The sequence below is a fragment of the Ovis canadensis genome, chromosome 1 (assembly GCF_042477335.2).
Source record: "Ovis canadensis isolate MfBH-ARS-UI-01 breed Bighorn chromosome 1, ARS-UI_OviCan_v2, whole genome shotgun sequence".
NCBI lineage: Eukaryota > Metazoa > Chordata > Mammalia > Artiodactyla > Bovidae > Ovis > Ovis canadensis.
The window spans coordinates 152,277,725-152,297,107 of NC_091245.1; the positions used below are offsets into that span (position 1 = coordinate 152,277,725).

Sequence of the window (19,383 nt, forward strand, 5' to 3'; positions counted from 1 at the left end):
ACTTTTACTTAATTGTCTTAAGACTCTGGTAAAGTCACTGAGTGCTTTCTAAAATGAGACACTGGGAATTAAGAGCTACAACTGGAACTCAGGTCTTCTAAACATTATATCACTTCTTTAAAGCATTTTTTTTAGGTTTCTAGATGAAACAGTCTGTGCAAGCATACATGAGGGTCAAATATCTCTCTCTGATCCAGCAGAAATGACAAGAAAAATTGTTAATAAGTAAACTTCTGAAATACCTGCCCTTTGGTATAAGTAGAACTATCACAGAATCCCCCTTTGCTCACATAAATAAACAGCACATTCTCTGCACAGTTTTTGCCAAGAGTTAAAATACAGATGTAATGTTTTAAATTATGGAGACAAAAACACTTATAACTACTGTAATCTTAACGATTCCTCACACTACCAATTAAGAAATTCTGCCCTAAAGTATGAATGTTTCTCTGCAATTCTCTACAAATCACCACTAATAAGATAATAGAGCAGAAAAATTAGTAGGGAGTTCATTTGATTTTTTCCCCCTGAAGGCTGGCTTTAGTGGGAGCATTTATCTACATTTCAATTCTCACGCATGGTGAATGATAAATGAACTCTACTGCATAAAGGACATGACATTGCTGTGCCTTAGATTTCTATTTTCTTTCATCAGAATATCCCACCTAGCAAAATTCATAGCTCAGTGCTTGTCTCTCTATAAGGAATATGTAGATTAGTGAAACCCCAACCCTCTAAAGAACCCTAGTTCAGAACATGAGTCAAAACAGGCAAAAAGAAATAGTCTGAGAGGTGTAAGGCCAGGCAGTCAGCTGCCTCCTTGTTTTGCTTTCTATCAGGCATGTCTGCTCTGCTTCACTCTAAACAGGAAGAGCAATAGGAAACCTATTTTATAATGCTTTCATCACCTGATTCAATGGCTGCAGGACCAGAGACAGTGAAGAGATATTTGCCCTGAAGCTGCAAGCAGAACACCAGAGGAAAACACATTACCCTTCATTGCTTCCCCCAGATCTGTCTGCACTCTCCTGTATTATTTGAAGAATAGGTTCCTTATCCAGACAGCCTCCTGTATGATCCCGCATAGCAATGGCTATAACCCTGATGGGTGACAAATGTTGAATTGATATTGCTAAGGGGAGTCTGGAGTCAGAGGAAGAAAATACATGCATTCTTTTACAGTTGCTATGAGAAAAGTCAATTTGTTGTCATTGGTTATTTTTTGATCTTGAGGAACATGGTGGCTAAATCCCTCATTTTATGTTAGAGATGAATACATCAGCTAAGAACAGGGCAAAGCGAGAAACATCAAAGGTACAGAAAAGAAAATGTGAAATAAGTTGACCCTCAGAGTTCAAATGGTGTAAAGGGAGAAACATTCTAGGAAAAATGTTTACAGTTCAAGTTTTGATGATTAAACACGATGACACTTTCTAGTATTAAGCTAAAACATCAAGCATTATTAGCATGATGGGTAAATTCTATTTTTGATAATAAAGCAATTCCTAACACTTTCTTGCTAATATTAAAAAGTGATGGAAATAAGTCTGTAGTCATCTGTTTTCTAGAACATAAAAAATTTAAACAGCAAAAATACTTACCCTAAAAAAGTCAATGAAGCTAGATCACTTTTGATGTTGGTAACAAACACAACAGAGAAGAAAACATTATTATAGGGCAGACAGAATACAAGTTTGCATCTATCTGTTGTGATTATTGAAAATGTTTAACCAATAAAAAGAAAAAATATTCTCACCAGAATACATGGTGATGAGAATGTTACTGATACAAAAATGGAGATGTAAAGTGAAGTATACTGCAAATATTAAAATGTTCTGTAAAGGCTGTTTGCTATGACAGGTAGAGGAAAAAACTCCAAACACATTCTATTTTGGACTCAATATTTTATTTATTTGCATATATTTTTATTTTTCACACCTAGCAATATCTATTTATCATCCTTCTTGTGGGGAAAAACTTGACAAAGGCAATTAACTTGCATTATATCAGGTATAAATTTGAACTTTACACTGTGAATTCTGAAGACCATATTAGTAAGGTCAATCAACATAATGAAAATATAGCATATAACTGCACTGGTCTTTACGATTTTTCACAGAGGTGGGGGGGGTGGAAAACAAGTTTTAGGTGTGAAGTAATTCCTTATCATTTTTTAAAGAGCCATGATAGAAAATTAGCATATATCTTTATACATAAGAAATATAAAGAAAGGTAAGAAATTATAAGCTAGAACACAAAACATCAGGGTTGTACATTATGTTATTATCAGTAACAGGCATAGTACAAGATCGTGGCAGCACTAAGATGTTAATAACATATCTGAAAGGGGAAAAGCATTTACAGAAGGCTTTCTTTCAGTTGTTTTCTAGGGTGTATCACCATCAGCTGGCTTCACTGTCAGGAAATCAAACTATTACTCTACTTTGAAATTAAAGCAAATTACACATGTCAGACCTAGATTTAAGGTTTTACTCAAATGATAAAGAAGATGGTTAAGACACAGGTTTAGCTATAAAAGGAAGTCTCTTTTGCTAATCTCTTCCATTACTAAACCAGTTTTTAAGAGAAAGACTTTCATGTACTCCTTATTAGTCATGATAATCAGGCTAAAAACAAAGAAGCAGTCAGTATTAATGTAAAGGAAAATATTAAACCTTTAAAAAGGTGACAAATACTTTATGTCTCATAAGTACATCATAATTTCTCAGTTACAAATGGATTACATATCAGTGATTACACATTTGTGGCCTGCTATTTAATAAACTAAGGGGCAATTTCATGATGGAATATCTCACTATTAACTGTCAAAGCAGTTAAGTCAGCTTCTAAAAGTGCTCAGGTTTAGAGTTGGAGAGGAGCTTAGATATCTGAGTTGGTTGGTATAATTTCAAGTTACAATAGTACCTAAAGAAAAAAAAAGTATTAACTCCCACACTTAGTCCATCATGCATATGTGCATAAGTGTGGGGAAGATCTCAGAGCTGAGATAGGCATTTAAATTTCACTCTAAAAAAATTACATAACATCACAGTAAAATCAACATTAGCAGAGACAACTGTGCAATATTTTTTTATTGGTTGAAAGTAAAAGATGTTTTCTGAAATGTTACAATTAGCAGGTCAAGCCTTCAGAAATGAAGATACTAGCATCTACCAAGATATTAAATGAAATAGACCACAAGGTAAAACTTATGCAGAATAAGGCATGGATGTGTTCATAGGCAACAACTTTTATATTTGGCACAATTCTTTGTTTTATAGTATTACTATATATTTATTACAGTATTTCTAAACACATTTTGAAAAAGGAAAGTAACAATCTCTAGTGTCTTGTAATTTAGACCCAGAGATACCAGAACAAATTAAAGTCACCAAATATTTGCCTTAAAAAAAATACTGTATTCATTCAACAGAAATAATCAAACATGGACACATGATTCAAATTTGAACTTAAAAGGATTAAATAATTGGGCTGTAAGGCAAAATTCTTTAAAGACATGATACACAACACTTCAAGGATTCTAGCTGGACAATGTAGTCTAGGATCGCTAAAATTTCAAAAATATGTCCCCTTCTACTCTTTAAAGAATAAAGTTTGACATTCATTTTCATAAACCAATACTGAATTTCAGACATCGGACATTTCGGCTAGACGAATATATTTTGAAAAGCTTACACATTACAAGTTCTGGGACAGTGAGCGTGGGAAAACAAAGCACAGGTCTTCCTCTGTGGGAGCTGAAATCTCCTCAGTTGGGCAGGTCCACATTGCGAAGGATGAGGGCCACTCGGTTTGGAATGTATACCTAAATCAACACAGTCGTGTCAGTGCATTTGAAAGAAACACTGGGCTTGATATCGTATCAAAAGCACGATGCAGTCCGCTATTGCGTAAATTTACAATTCTACTGGCTCTGAGGAGGCTCTATTCGACAGTTCTGGCATTAAGACGCCTTTAAAACGATCACCGCTAGAGGGCTCCATACGCTTTACAATACCGATGCTCCCCAGACACAAAGGACAGAAATAGCCTTGGCGGCTCTGGTTCCGAACTAGCAGGTGGGGAAGGCAGGCTGCCCTCCAGTTCACAACTGGAGGTAAATAAAAGTCACATACAAAAGACTGGTCAAGTCAGGACACTTATTATCGTTCTGGTTTGTGTTTCTCCTGTCATTTTAGGAACAAAACCTTAACAGTAATAGTATAAGGTTATCATATGTGTATTTTAGTCCGTGCCCCAATTTAAATCAGTCAAGAGGCTTGCCACTGATTGAAGGTGCAATCCACTTCTTTGCATGCCCTGCAGAGTCCTGATTCAGCTCCTTCTTGACTATGTGCAACTCCCCTCTCAGATATGCTTTCACTTATCCCTTCTCCCTTTACCAGCTCTGGCCACAGAGCCTTGCAGGTCCTTGAACACACCATATCCTTCCCTTCCTTCCTCGAGATCTTGGCCTCTGCCTGGTCCCCTGTTCAGAACACTCTTTCCTGGGCTAGTTCCCTATCTCTTCAGTTCAGTTCAGTTCAGTCGCGTCTGACTCTTTGCAACCCCATGAATCACAGCATGCCAGGCCTCCCTGTCTATCACCAACTCCCAGAGTTAACTCCGACTCACGTCCATCGAGTCCGTGATGCCATCCAGCCGTCTCATCCTCGGCCGTCCCCTTTCTCCTCCTGCCCCCAATACCTCCCAGCATCAGAGTCTTTTCCAATGAGTCAACTCTTCACATGAGGTGGCCAAAGTACTGGAGTTTCAGCTTTAGCATCATTCTTTCCAAAGAAATCCCAGGGTTGATCTCCTTCAGAATGGACTGGTTGGATCTCCTTGCAGTCCAAGGGACTCTCAAGAGTCTTCTCTAACACCACAGTTCAGAAGCGTCAATTCATCGGTGCTCAGCTTTCTTCACAGTCCAACTCTCACATCCATACGTGACCACTGGAAAAACCATAGCCTTGACTAGACGGACCTTTGTTGGCAAAGTAACATCTCTGCTTTTCAATATGCTATCTAGGTTGGTCATAACTTTTCTTCCAAGGAGTAAGCGTCTTTTAATTTCATGGCTGCAATCACTATCTGCAGTGATTTTGGAGCCCCTCAAAATAAAGTCTGACACTGTTTCCCCATCTATTTCCCATGAAGTGATGGGGCCGGATGCCATGATCTTTGTTTTCTGAATGTTGACCTTTAAGCCAACTTTTTCACTCTCCTCTTTCACTTTCATCAAGAGGCTTTTTAATTCCTCTTCACTTTCTGCCATAAGGGTGGTGTCATCTGCATATCTGAGGTTATTGATATTTCTCTTAGATCTTGAAAAATCCCAACTCCATGGAGAGGTGTTCTTTGACAGCTCTAGACCTGACGGTGTCTCCATTTCATTTTCTATCACAGCACCATTTTTCTTTCTATCTGAACATTTAACACAATTTGTAATTTTTTTTTTCAAGTTTCTGATCAACCCTTCCCACTAGACTATTAGGTTTACCAGGGCAGAGGCCATATGTCTTCGTATTTCTAACTTTTAGTAGGTGCCAGTGGATAAAGCAGGTGCCAGTGATGACTAAATAAAAGAATGAATAAGGGAAGAAGTAACTGTGGGATCAATATGTGTATAGTTCACAAGATATTCTTTAATATATTTGCATCTAAAATAGTTTTTATAAAACTGAGAAGTGATCTGAACTGCTTGATGCTTAACTGTGTGCTATTTTACACATAAGGGATTCATTACTATTAACAAAGCAGACAGTAAAAATAATAGTACATATTATTGTCATCATTGTGAGAGTATGTCCCCATTTCTGAATTTGTGAATAAAGCACAATTTTCAGTTACTTTAACTGAAAACTTGACCAATGGTTTAAAAGAAAAAAGAGAAAGGCTTTTATAGTTTAGAACTAGAATGAAAGATGAAAAAAAAAACAAACCAGAGGTTTAGGGAAAAAAATTTAAAAAACAGAACAGCTGATTTTCACTGACGGAGACCACTGTATGTCCAGTTTATCTCAAGTCAGCAAACGAACACAGTTTTCCCACAAGGTTGCTGTGATAAAGACATCTTACAGCTGTTCTTAAAAAATCAGATAGACCAATACAGTTAATTTTGAACATTAATGATTAAAGCAATTTTTAAATGATGAAATTTTGAAAAATTTATATTATAAATGCAATAACTAGAGAACGGTTTTTCTAATCTTGAATTAAAAGTAACAGTGACTTAGCACTGTCATTTGAGAAAAATGTCACACAAGCTAACAGTTTCCTGGATTATTCACTGTCTCAGACTGGTATGCAATCCAGTACTTAATTTCCAAAAGATAAATATTATGTCTTTCTGTTCATTAAGTGTGGGGAACTGTGTATTTCAATGCCATAATCAGTTTCCCTACAATTTACACATTGTTTTTAATGTCATATAGCTTTTAAACCACATCATGTTTTAATGGTTAATATCTCTTCCATTCAATATTTTCTCCTTGACAGCGATAGGTAAGTTGTTATAAGACTGGCTCAACAAAAGAAAGCCGGAGCTACCCATGAACAAAGGCAGGACTATACCCAGGGGTCCAGACAGATGAAGTGCAAACTATGTCCTATTTCCACAATGACGCTACAGTCTAAAGCAACACAGACCAAAGCCAAAGAGGAGAAATCAAAGAAATCAACAGTCAGGTTCAGTCAATTCCAAGTCTTCTCAAAACAGGCATGAATCAAGAGAGAGCAGTTCTGGGACTTCCCTGGCATTTCAGTGGTTAAGACTTGGTGCTTCCAATACATGCGGTGTAGGTTCGATCCCTGGTTGTGTAACTAAGATGCCACATGTCAGAGTCAAAAATTTTAAAAAAGAGAGAGATACCTGTTCTGCCTGACTCCTATCTGTTTAGTTTAGGGAATCATAGTAACTAGGTGTAAGTAATCAGTGGGACAGGGGGTCATAATCAGAATGGTTCTGAATTGTTCTATTCAGTTCAGTTCAGTTGCTCAGTCGTATTCAACCCTTGTTCTAGTAAGACCATTCTAAAACTGAAGACTGATCTAAATGTCTCAGAAGCATGGGAAACTGAAGAAAAGGATTTCAATTTTGTTTACCTTAAAAATAGTTCTAAGGTATCTTTGACCCTATATGCAGATAAAGAGATTCTGATTGGCCCAAATCTCCTGAGAAAGAAGCGGTAAAGCATGTGTCAGGCCCAGGGCAAGGAGAGGCAGCCCCTGCTCAGTGTGGCACAGCGATGTATCAGGACGCTGCCTCAGTCTCGTTCTGGATATTACGCAGTTTCGGCATCTATCCTGATTTTATTACCTCATACTGATTTAATTAATGAAATATGAATAACTATAAGCTGATAATTTAGAAGCAATCTTACTCTCTGTGATCTCTGGTATTTTAGCCAGCCCAAATTTAAGAGTAAAACAAACAGGGTGATGTAAGAACTTCAAGGTTTGCAATAAATGCACTGAATTTCCTCTTTTGGCATTTAATTGTTAAAAAAATGCTCTAAGAATTCTCTCTAAATGATGCTGGCCATTTTACGTAAGGACCTTTATGATGCCGATTCCAGTCACACTTCGAGGTCGCTTAATACTATCTGCTTAAAAACCATTGGTTGACAATTGTACAATATCATTAACAGGAATATTGTGTAATTATACTTTTTCACTGCAGTGTTAATTACCAGAATATGCTCATGTTGCTTCAGAGCCCTTGCAGTATAGGCAACATGAAAAAATTTCCCCAAGCAACAGATTTTTTTTTTAAACTATGGCTATTTATGAATTTTGGAGTTTTCTTCTTTATTAAGGTTCTGCATATATAAATCAATGTTCTTAGTAGTTAGGAAATGACTACCAATTATACTAAAAGACTTAAGATAATTAGAGCTAATTCTTATGATGAGACAATTACAGACATAAACAATTTGGGGCTCTATAATTTAGTGTTAAGTATTGGCTTCTGTAAATCTCAATTTACAATTTTAATTCTATAAATAGTTTGATTCCGATGGCAAAAGAAATATGAACGTATTTTAAGTAGATTTAAATATAACTGCTTATATTTAAATATGAATATCTCATATTTAAGTTTTATGTATACAGAAACCATTTAGTATACACAGCACAGATAGTATATGCTGATAAACATATTCACCATGCCCATTTACTCGTCGCTAAGCCATGAACATTTGGAGCTAGGATCACATTAAGAACATATGAGACATGTAATGTAAAGTCATGAATTTTATTTTTTTCTAGCTGTCTTTGTACTCTGTTCTTCACAAGGAATCAGAATGCCACAGCGTAATCCAGTTCATTTATTAAGAGAGCCAAAATGCATGCCATCTACCCAGTTATTTTGACTACATAATGACTTAATCACTACACCAACTATTACTATGGATTAAAAAAAAAACCCAACAAAAACTGATCATACAATGATCTACTATATCATGCCATCTAAGCAAAATATTGGAGAAGGCAATGGCAGCCCACTCCAGTACTCTCGCCTGGAAAATCCCATGGATGAAGGAGCCTGGTAGGCTGCAGTCCATGGGGTCGCTACTAGTTGGACACGACTGAGCGACTTCACTTTCACTTTTCAGTTTCCTGCATTGGAGAAGGAAATGGCAACCCACTCCAGTGTTCTTGCCTGGAGAATCCCAGGGACAGGGGAGCCTGGTGGGCTGCCGTCTATGGGGTCGCATAGTCGGACACTACTGAAGCGACTTAGCAGCAGCAGCAGCAAGCAAAGTATTATGTTGTTCTTGGGTCAAAATTGATTTACAAATATTAATTACATGGTTTTTGAAAATAGGTTTTCAAAAATTTGGAAACAGCAAACAATAATAATTTTCAATAAAAATACTTAAAAGGCAAATTTTAAAATGTTCTTATAAATTGTATAATTTAGCAACTGTATAAATCATAGTGAAAACAGCATTTCTTGAAAAGGGCATTAGATCTTAACAATCTACGTATATGTTTATCACAAATTATTTTGAAGAATAAGGATGACATAAAATAATTTTAATTTTCACATATATCCTTTAATTTATAAAATATTTTCTAAGGAAAAAACATTATAATTCATTATTTTGCATTAGGCTTAAGAGAAAAGTGATCTAGTAAATATTTCTATGTAGAAATATGTATTTAGAAATATGAAAAAGAGAAAACTTTATGAATTCAAATTGATTTGTTTAAAACAAACTAAACATTTTCATAATTCTTGGTAGAGCAAAAAACATTTCTCAACTTAATTTATATTTTCAATGCCTACAACTGAGGGACAATAAAAAAGATACATATATGTCAAACACCCTATTTAAACTGAAAGTCTACCTTAGAATCACCAAATTTAGAATGGAAGTAAACAGATCTATTTCTTAAGATTAAGGAGATTTACTGGCAAAGTAATAGATGCTAAAACTATTGCTTTATTCACATTTCACCATTAAGACTACTTGAGTTATTGTAAAGCAATCTAATTTATTTCAGGTTCAATCATCTCTGTTCTTTCATTTGTGCTATGGAGTTTGAATTTATGGATCAGAAAAGAAAAAGAAAGCACCCCAGCCCCTCCTGGTTTACTGATGAAGTTACAGGTTAAATATAAGTTCCTATATCAGAAGCTAAAATGTAGAGAAATCATTATGCTAAAATGGAGTTTCCAAAAACTGCCAGTAAAGCAGAATGGAAAAGTTCTGCCTTATAGCTTCCTGGCATTTGTGAGATACTCCAACCTTAGCATATACATTTCAGCAGCAGTACACAGGCAGTTCTCCTCTGGTTTCACAGTTTTAACTGATGGAGCACATCAAGAAGATGCCGGGGTGGTACCTGCTGAAGCTGCAGCACGTATGGCTATTTTAAGATTCCTTTGAGTTCTGTTTGTTGCTATCTTTGAAAACATATTTGACACTTATTCAGCAGATCCTTTGGATTACTGAGCTTGCAAATTAAGCTTTGGCAAATACAGTGTGCTAGTTGTGATGGACAGAAATTTCCTGGAAAAGTTACATTTTTGTCTCCCCTTCCCTCTTTATTCTAGGTATGTGGGAGGCAGAAGGCGGGTCAAATGAGACCTAAAACCTGACTGGATCCCAGCACATTACTGATCAGTTCAATAAACAGTTCCGTTATAACGAGGCATTCTTATACTGGATGTATATTTGAATGTTGAAAAGATAACTCAGGTAAGAAGGAATTTGTTTTATTGGATTCTCTGGTCTGCTAGGGCTCCCTTATTTTATAAAAAATTATTACACTGCATTAATATAAATTATTCAAAAGTCACAGTACCATAATGAATACTATGACTATTTTACGTACCCACATCTTGCTTAAGAAATCATCCCTAACCACCAACCTTTTTTAAAAAAATTGTAGTGCAGTTAATTTACCGGCTGCCTTATTTTTTACCTTAAAACCCATGATCATTTCATTTGGAATCTAAAGACTTATTTAAAATGAGTTATTCCTAAAGCACCTGTAGTCATCAAAAACAAGATGCTGCTGCTGGGAAGACAGAACCAATATTTACCTCCTGACCCAGTGGGATCAGAATTCTATTACAGGTAGTAGTTAAGTTCTGCTCTATTTCTCAAATGCTTGCACGGCTGTATCTCTCTACCTGTTATGGAGACTTATGTGACATTCTCCATTCCATCAGCTCATTTAGAACTGCACAGTCCATATTTGCAAGATCAATTTAATTAGTGCTTGAAAAGTAATCTCCTGTCTGTGGCTGCCACTGGTTACTTGGCTTGTTTTAATTATGACAGAATATCTTTGCCCTCAAAAAATCAAAAGGATGTCAAGATATTTTCTGCCCAGCCTCAAAGATTGCAAGCCCTCGCCTAAGATGATAATTTCTCCAAAGTTGGGAGAATGTCCTCAAAGCATCTAGTGTCTTGGCACGCTTAGAATACCTAAATAAATATTGAACAGCCATGACAATAATAATTTTTAAATATATGTACAGCAGCATTTTGCAGTTTCCGCAAAACTTGGCTGTGTTAATGAATTTATACCTAAGAATCTCTTGCTGTAGGCAGGATGCTATTATTAATCCTCACTATACAGACAGGCAAACTCAGGCACGAAAAGGTCAAATTACTCAAGTTCTCATAGCTGGTATCCATAAATGGCAGACTGGTGACTTAACCCCAAATCCCCTGCCATGACATTTTGTGATCTTTTCCCTGTATTACCAGGCTTCCTTCACCAACATAAACCTCTTTGGCTACTTGAACGTTTAGGAAAGTTAGCTATGTAACATATTTGCTGGCTGAAATTTCAAATTCCTTTCAGTCTACATTAATGGTTCAAGTTCGGCTTTATCACAATTGGGTGTTGCTTCTCCATGACCCCTCTTTATGAGCTCGGTCACCTTCCCTAACCCCTCAGGGGTGTCTAACTCTTCGGTTATTTCAGAGCTTTAAGATCATTTTCTCATTCATTTCAGAAACTATTTTTATCAGTCTTATTTTACATGTCAAAACTGAATGTTCTGACAACCACAGCAAGCATTCTGTGAAGAAAGAAACTGCTAGCACCTGTGAGCCCTCCCTCTTGAAAATACATATGAATTTGTATTTCCATCTAAAGCCAAATCAACATCATCATCAATACTACCACCCTACACATACACTGAGGATAACACCTAGGTCTCCGAAGGCTACTGGCTTTGCTCAGAGCTGATAATCAACAATTTAATCGTATTCATCTCTGTTCTTTTATTTTATGCTGCTGTCTTTGACATACATAATAGCAGTTTACAAAGTAAGGTGCTGTCACCATCCTTGGAGGTGGGAATATAGTAGCAAAAGCGGGGAGCCAAGGGCTATCATACAGATTCTCATGTTTGATATTCATCTAATTTTTTTTTAATTAGAGAATTAAACAGCAATGATAAAACTGTACATTATGGGATACACCTTGGCCTTACATACATGAAACAAATCTTAATCTAAGTCCTCTCCTTGTGAAACAAGCAAACAAAAAACTGCAGTGCTGAGACAGACAGGTAGAAGAAGAGGGATGAGAAAGAAAGAGAGACAGAGATACTTGCCTAGTCACGAAAAGCAAAACATATATAATGCAGATGTGGACTTGGCCATAAATGAAGAATTTCTCCACCTACGCAGAATCTACATTACAATTTTTTTATTGAAATATAGTTTCAGGTGTATGGCATGATTCGGATTTTTTTATACATTATACTCTATTCGTAGTTATTATAAAATATTGGCTCTATTTTCTGTGCTGTACAATACATCTGTGCAGCTTATTTACTTCATAAATAGGACTTTGTACTTCTTAATCCCTAACTCTCTCCTGTTGCTACCCCTTCCTTAGCCCCACTGGTAACTACTAGTTTATTCTTTATATCTGTGACTCTATTTCTGTTTTGTTATATTCACTTGTTTATTTTTTAGATTCCACATATAAGCGATCACAAATAGTATCTATCTTTCTCTGACTTCTTTCATTAAGCATAATACCCTCCAGATCCAACCATATTGTTGTAAATGGCAAAATTTTAGTCTACATTTTAAAAAGAAATTCAATTTAGTAGTATCCTGTCACTGTGTCAACCTCACAAAGTAAAGTTTAGTTAAGATAAAACAACACTCTCCTCAGTAATACAAAGAAACCAGAGAATTTTATAACTAGAATGAATTCACAGTCTTTAATGACTACATGAAAGAAAAAAAAGGTATATACAGATTCTTTTAAGATGTTTAAAATGAAACTTTATTTGATAGTCCATAACACAGAAAGCTGCAAGAACAGAAGAAAAGTAAATTGTTGTAGAAAAGTTAGAAATATAATAGAAGGAAAGCTAAAACCTGCCTTCCTCTTATGTCTTGAGAAATATTTTTTAATCCTATTAATATTCAAGTTTCCCCAACTGTCTGCTAAATATCCTTTATTATTTGTTTTTAATAAATAATAAAGTGAGTGAGTCCAGCACCACACATTGCATCTGCTTTCTTAGTGCGATCACTACCCCTTCCCTACTCCCTGCCTTGTTTCCATGTTGCTTACTTGCTGAAGAGTTGTTTTCTTGGACAAAAAGACTTTGAAAATACAGAATAAATTTAAATGAAATGAAAATACCTTAAAATCTTACTTACCAAAAGAGAACAGGGACAGTTATTGTGTTCAAAAGGTTCCGAGAAGAATTCGGTATTGTGGTCCAGTCTCTTGTGTCCTCCGTATTCTGCTGCATCTGAATCGAGCACAATTTTGTACGTACAGCTCTTAAGGAATTACAACAGTTCAGGAGTTGAATGAGACATTATATAATATGTCTGAGACAGGATTTAGTCGCGAGTATTCTGAACACTGTTAAATGATGATTTGTGCTATGTTCTCATTTCTTCTCTACTATCTCAGTTTCTCACGTTTGAAAGGGGCTTTGTAGGCTCTATAGTCCACATACCCGCGGGACCTTTGTTATCCTTTTATCACAGCCTGGCACATGATCATCCACACCTATTAGTGAAGAATCTACTTTCTTCTTTCTGCAACAAACCAATTCCATTTTTTAGAAATTCTTCTCCATGTTGAGCAGAATTTTGATTTTGTGAAAACTTTTTCCACCCAGAAAAGCCATTAAGAATAACTTCAAAATACAGTAACTTTCAAATATTTAATAATAGCTATGCTATCTCCATTGGTCCTCTACATATATTACTAAATACTTATTAAATAGAATCCGACAACCTTTGATCATTTCTCATTTGATATGGCTGTTTCTCTTTTCCCATCTCTGAATCCATTCTAGTTTGCTAGATCCTGGTTGACAAAGTGAGGAAGACAGAAGTGAACTAAGGGTGCACACGTGTTCTGAAGACCGAGCACCCTTGGTTACAGACACATGCTTCTATTAATGCACAAGCTCATATAAACATACTATCCATTATGCCACAGGATTCATGTTGTAATCATGTGATCTGCTACAATTTAACACCTGATTTTTCACAATGAACTATTTGTATGGTAAGGTGAAGTCTCTCAGTCGTGTCCGACTCTTTGCAACCCCGTGGACTGTAACCTATTAGGCTTCTCAGTCCATGGGATTCTCCAGGCAAGAATACTGGAGTGGATTGCCATTTCCTTCTCCAGGGGATCTTCCCGACCCAGGGATCGAACCCGGGTCTCCACATTGGAGGCAGATGCTATGGTAGTAATATTGTATTTATTTAACTTATATGTGCTTATTTAACTTATATGCAGAGTACATCATAAGAAACGCTGGACTGCAAGAAACACAAGCTGGAATCAAGATTGCTGGGAGAAATATCAATAACCTCAGATATGCAGATGACACCACCCTTATGGCAGAAAGTGAAGCAGAACTAAAGAGCCTCTTGATGAAAGTGAAAGAGGAGAGTGAAAAAATTGGCTTAAACGTCAACATTCAGAAAACAAAGATCATGGTATCTGGTCCCACCACTTCATGGCAAATAGATGGAGAAACAGTGGAAACAGTGGCTGATTTTATTTTTTGGGGGCTCTAAAATCACTGCAGATGGTGATTGTAGCCATGAAATTAAAACACGCTTGCTCCTTGGAAGAAAAGTTATGACCAACATAGACAGAATATTAAAAAGCAGACACATTACTTTGCCAACAAAGGTCCATCTAGTCAAGGATATGGTTTTTCCAGTGGTCTTGTATGGATGTGAGAGTTGAACTATAAAGAAAGCTGAGTGCTGCTTTGAAGAATTGATACTTCTGAACTGTGGTGTTGGAGAAGACTCTTGAGAGTCTCGGACTGCAAGGAGATTCAACCAATCTATCCTAAAGGAAATCAGTTCTGAATGTTCATTGGAAGGACTGATGCTGAAGCTGAAATGCCAATACTTTGGCCACCTGATGCGAAGAGCTGACTCATTTGAAAAGACCCTGATGCTGGGAAAGATTGAAGGTGGGAGGAGAAGGGGACAGCAGAGGATGAGATAGTTGGATGGCATCACCGACTCAATGGACATGAGTTTGAGTAGACTCTGGGAGTTGGTGATGGACAGGGAAGTCTGGCGCACTGCAGTCTATGGGGTCACAAAAAGTCAGACACGACTGAGCAACTGAACTGAGCTGACTGAGTTGACAGAGTATTGTATTTATAACAAAAGAATAGCTATGGTTACTATGTTCAAATTTATACTCAGAATGCCTAGAAATACTTGGTTAAAAAATATACAAGTAAATATACATGGATACTTGGAAATTTAAGTTTCTTCTAGCTTAAGGAGGGAGACAGATGGGTGCCTAGGTGCTTTGCATTTTCCTGGTATTTAATCTCAGAAATGTTTGTATATTTTTATTACAGCAAAAGCTGTCACATTTAAAGTACATGGGGATAAGAAGCTATGACTATCATTTTCATTCCTAGACCTTTAAGAGATGCAGATAGTTGCACCATAGGAATTTTGCTGGGAGTGGTGACTCCATTTCAGTCAATCCAGGTCAGTCTACTCTAATGCAAATCTAACAATCAGCATGTTAATGAGTTTAAAGCAGAAGGAGAGGGACAAAGACTGAATTCAAACGATGACTACAGGGCACAAGCATATTCTAAACATACTCACATGATTTGAGCATGTGATTTCTTTACTGGAGAAATATGGACAGGATAGCGAGAACAAATCGTTAGAGACATGGTAAATAAATGAAGCCCTGTGGTATGAAAGGAACTACTAAAAGAGAAGCTTAGCTTTTGTTCTTCATCCTGGTGCATGAAATACTTGCACGAATCTTCAAAAAGCATTAAACAAAAACAAAGAGTACAATACAGTTTAGAGAATAAAGACCTAGAATTCATTCTGAAACACCTTCAGAAATACATCCATTCAGAAATACTTACTCAATTATTAAGTTATTGGTTAACAATACAGATTATTGGTAGTAGTGACTGAAGAAAGGAAATATATCATGAAAAGCACTGATTCCCAATCTGTGGGTGGATGGTCACTGGCCATTGTGTTATCATAAGAGTCTCACAGAATAAGTAATTACCTTATTATAAGGGACTGGGATTCTATATATACCGGTGTGAAGACTAAATTATGTGTTCTTATACCCATTTGCTACTATATTTCAAAGAATGTGCACTTTTTTGATTAATATGACATAGAGGCTTTTCAAAAGTCACAGAATTTATAGTACGTTTTTTGCCTATATATTTTCTCAATGAAGGATACTGAAAGAGCAATTGTTATATAAGGATCAATAGATTTTTGACATTGAAAGGGATCATCACACTGAAAATGGTAAGAATCTACTCAATGTATATAATTTATAGCTATAAAGGAAAAGCCATAAAGTTTCAAAACATCAGTTTAGACCTATTTCTCTGATCTATAATTTAAAGAAAAAAAATTCTGCCGTGGCTACTTTTGGAATGTCTATATTACCCAGCGACTACAATAACTTCCTTTAGAAAACACAACCCTTAATTCCAGAAATTCCAACAATTTAAAACACTAGATTAAAAGTAATGATTATGACAGAGCTTTATAATTGTAAATTACTATATTACTTAAGAATCAGGAAACCCCATCTTTTAGGAACACTGCTTAGAATAAATGTTTCTAAAAGGGTTATCTGGGCAACTGGATTTTTGTTTTTCTCTTTTCTCATTCGGGCATTCCCTCACTCCCTCTTTCTCATGTGCACATGGGCACACACACAGATGACACACATGATGTGGGACCCACATAGCATCAACACCCCTGCAGAGCCCTGCCCTGTTTGCCACTAAAGAATATCCCTCTGAAAATATAACTCAGAACTAGTTTACCCTTATGTCTTCTTCAGAGGGTTTCCAATTTCACAGTAGATAAATGTTGCAGGACATCTCAGCACCTCCACGTCTCTTGTATTCACAGCTGCCTCACTACACCTAGCAGACTGCCTTCTCATTATAGCTTCTCAGTACATCTCTGAAACTGATATTCAGGATGACAATTCTGATTCATGAAGAAAGGCCAAATTACATGTCTTATATTTTATATTAGAGGAACGTAGAAGAAATTATTTTTCCCATTCACTTAATAAATACACACAATGTAGGAGGCTCTGTGCAAGATATTAAAAAAAATGACTAAGATGTTTTAGTTTATGTGCAACGCATAGCCTGTTAAGGGGAGATTAGAGACACATATGAATGTCCACAAATAAAGCAGAAGGCAATATTCAGTGAGAGGCACAGCCAAGGAGAGAAGGTAGGATTGACAGTTCATAAACAAAAGGCTTTGAAGGCTGCCTAGACTGTTCAGATTTATTTTATAATTAAGTGTGAATATGTTGAAGCTTTGAGAGAAAGGTTATGCTAATCAAAAACAAACAACCAAAATTAACCTGAAGGTGGAGGGTAGAATAGAATGAACAAGGGAAAGACTAAGTCAGAAAAACCAGCCAGGAATCTAACAGTGGTGGTTAAACCTGGATAGTACAAATGGAGAGACTCACGTAAACCAATGAGTTTTTTTTTTTTTTTTGTATGTATGTACAACTGATGGTACTCAAACGGGAAACTGATGCCCAATCTGAGGAAACACTTAGAAGGGGAAGAGTTATGCCCAAAGACACACAGTAAGTTTCGTGGCAGAGCTGGGATGTAGACACAGGTCAAACGTAGACTTAATTACCCTACTCTCCACAAGTGGATGCCTGTTTTATGCCAAGAATCAGGCAGAGTGTTTTTGCTGGCAGTTTCTTTAATTCTAATTTTGAGATTCTAAGCATAAAGAGGCTGGAATGAACATGGCATGAAGAATAAAAATAAGAAAAATAGGTAAAGTGATATCCTAGTGTTTAATTAAGTTTAAAAGATTGGTGCTAAAGGACTAATTCTTAATGTTACTTAAGGAGTCTGAATATCAGAGGTTTGTTGCATTTGTTCTAGATCAATTTCTTTGCCAGTTGGTTCATCTGATCTGTTGTTTGGGGTATACAAAATGTACTTTGCTCAACTGGGGAAAATAGAGCAGGGAAAGAATGATACAGATTTTATGGAGATTTTTTAAAAGGAGATCAAATAGATCCCTATTCATTTGGATATCATTTTAAATATTTTGATTTCTTCTTATTTTAAATTCAAGAGCTTCCTAAGTATTTGATATGTCTATCAACAGGTTGAAGTCGATATGAAGTTTTAAGCATTATTTTATAATCTATGTCCTTAAATTTGAACCAAGGAAGAGCCATGTTCTGAAGACCTGTACTAATAAGATTAAAGAACAGTGAAGGCATGAAGACTCTTAAATTCAATGGCTCTTCAAATACTTCAAAAGCTGCTGTGTTTGCTCAGCCACTTGATAAAGTGTCTGTTCAAAGTATAAGGATTTTGATGTAAGAAGTACTATCATTTATACCATTCTGCACTAAACTCACTTCACTCCTGCTGATGAAACTAGGGAAATTTATTGTAAGGTACAAACCCTGAGGTTTCAGACTGAGTGACAATAAAAGGGGTTCTCTAGTGAGTAGACGACCATAAAGATGGCAAAGCTGGTACGTTACCATATATCTTTAAATCTAAGACACCATCGATTTTAAGATGAATTATTTTATACGACTGCACTAAAAAGTAAAATATCACTACCATGCCAATCACTGTAAGACATATCCCAGTTGACATGTTAAAAAATGTACACTTAGAACATATGAATTTGGTATGCTATTTTCAGATATGACTCTTTAATCAACCCACAGTATTATGATTACAATAACTTTTGGGAGTTAAGTGATCCTAGCAGAGAGAATGTATTATCAAAGGCAGAAAACATTAGGTATAAAATTCTAAGGAACTGTAAACAAACATCTGGTAATCTAAGAACAGGTGGTAGAAAATAAAAATAATTTCATGTTTTTAACAGTCTAAAGATAACTAGCCAGCACAAGACTTGCCTCAGTGTTCTAACATAATGTTCCTCCTTTTATGCTTCATAAACTGAATTTAATTTATTGCCAACCACAAGTCACAAATCTTGTATAGCATTTTGGCTGTATAGCATCTCAAATAGATCTGCCCCTCTATTTCATAAGTATACTTAAATTATACCTCATTTATTGTCCTGAACCATAGACCAGGTCATAAATGACAACCTTTAGTTTGCTCTCTCTGGTCTCTTTCCAAATACAGAAGTAGCAAAACCTGGTGATGTGCTGCTGTGTATTTTATGGATGTATATGTGTGTTAGAGCGAGGCAGGTGCATGTGTGTGTCTGATTTAGGCATTTCTGTCTTTAGCTTTGTCAACTAGAATATATAGCGACTTAAAAATTCACCACTGGAAATAAGTTTTGATATTTTCATTATTTGTTTGAAACTATTTTATGGCTGTGGGCATTT

The 19,383-nt window shown here is 36.1% G+C and overlaps 1 protein-coding gene across 2 annotated transcripts in view; it reads right to left on the reverse strand.

Moving 5' to 3' along the window:
* Positions 1–2,676: 2,676 nt before the first annotated feature.
* GBE1 (1,4-alpha-glucan branching enzyme 1) overlaps positions 2,677–19,383 on the reverse strand; it is a 307,746-nt gene continuing 291,039 nt past the window's right edge. Inside the window, exons 15-16 of one of the 2 annotated variants that reach the window (XM_069578687.1) lie at positions 13,158–13,275; positions 2,677–3,826 (exon numbers count right to left, since the gene is read on the reverse strand). In XM_069578687.1, coding sequence (XP_069434788.1) covers positions 3,770–3,826; positions 13,158–13,275 — 175 coding nt within the window. In that variant the 3' untranslated portion in view covers positions 2,677–3,769. Of the gene's footprint in view, positions 3,827–13,157; positions 13,276–13,465; positions 13,548–19,383 lie in introns of those variants that run through there. The other variant, XR_011254718.1, reaches the window with a different exon arrangement.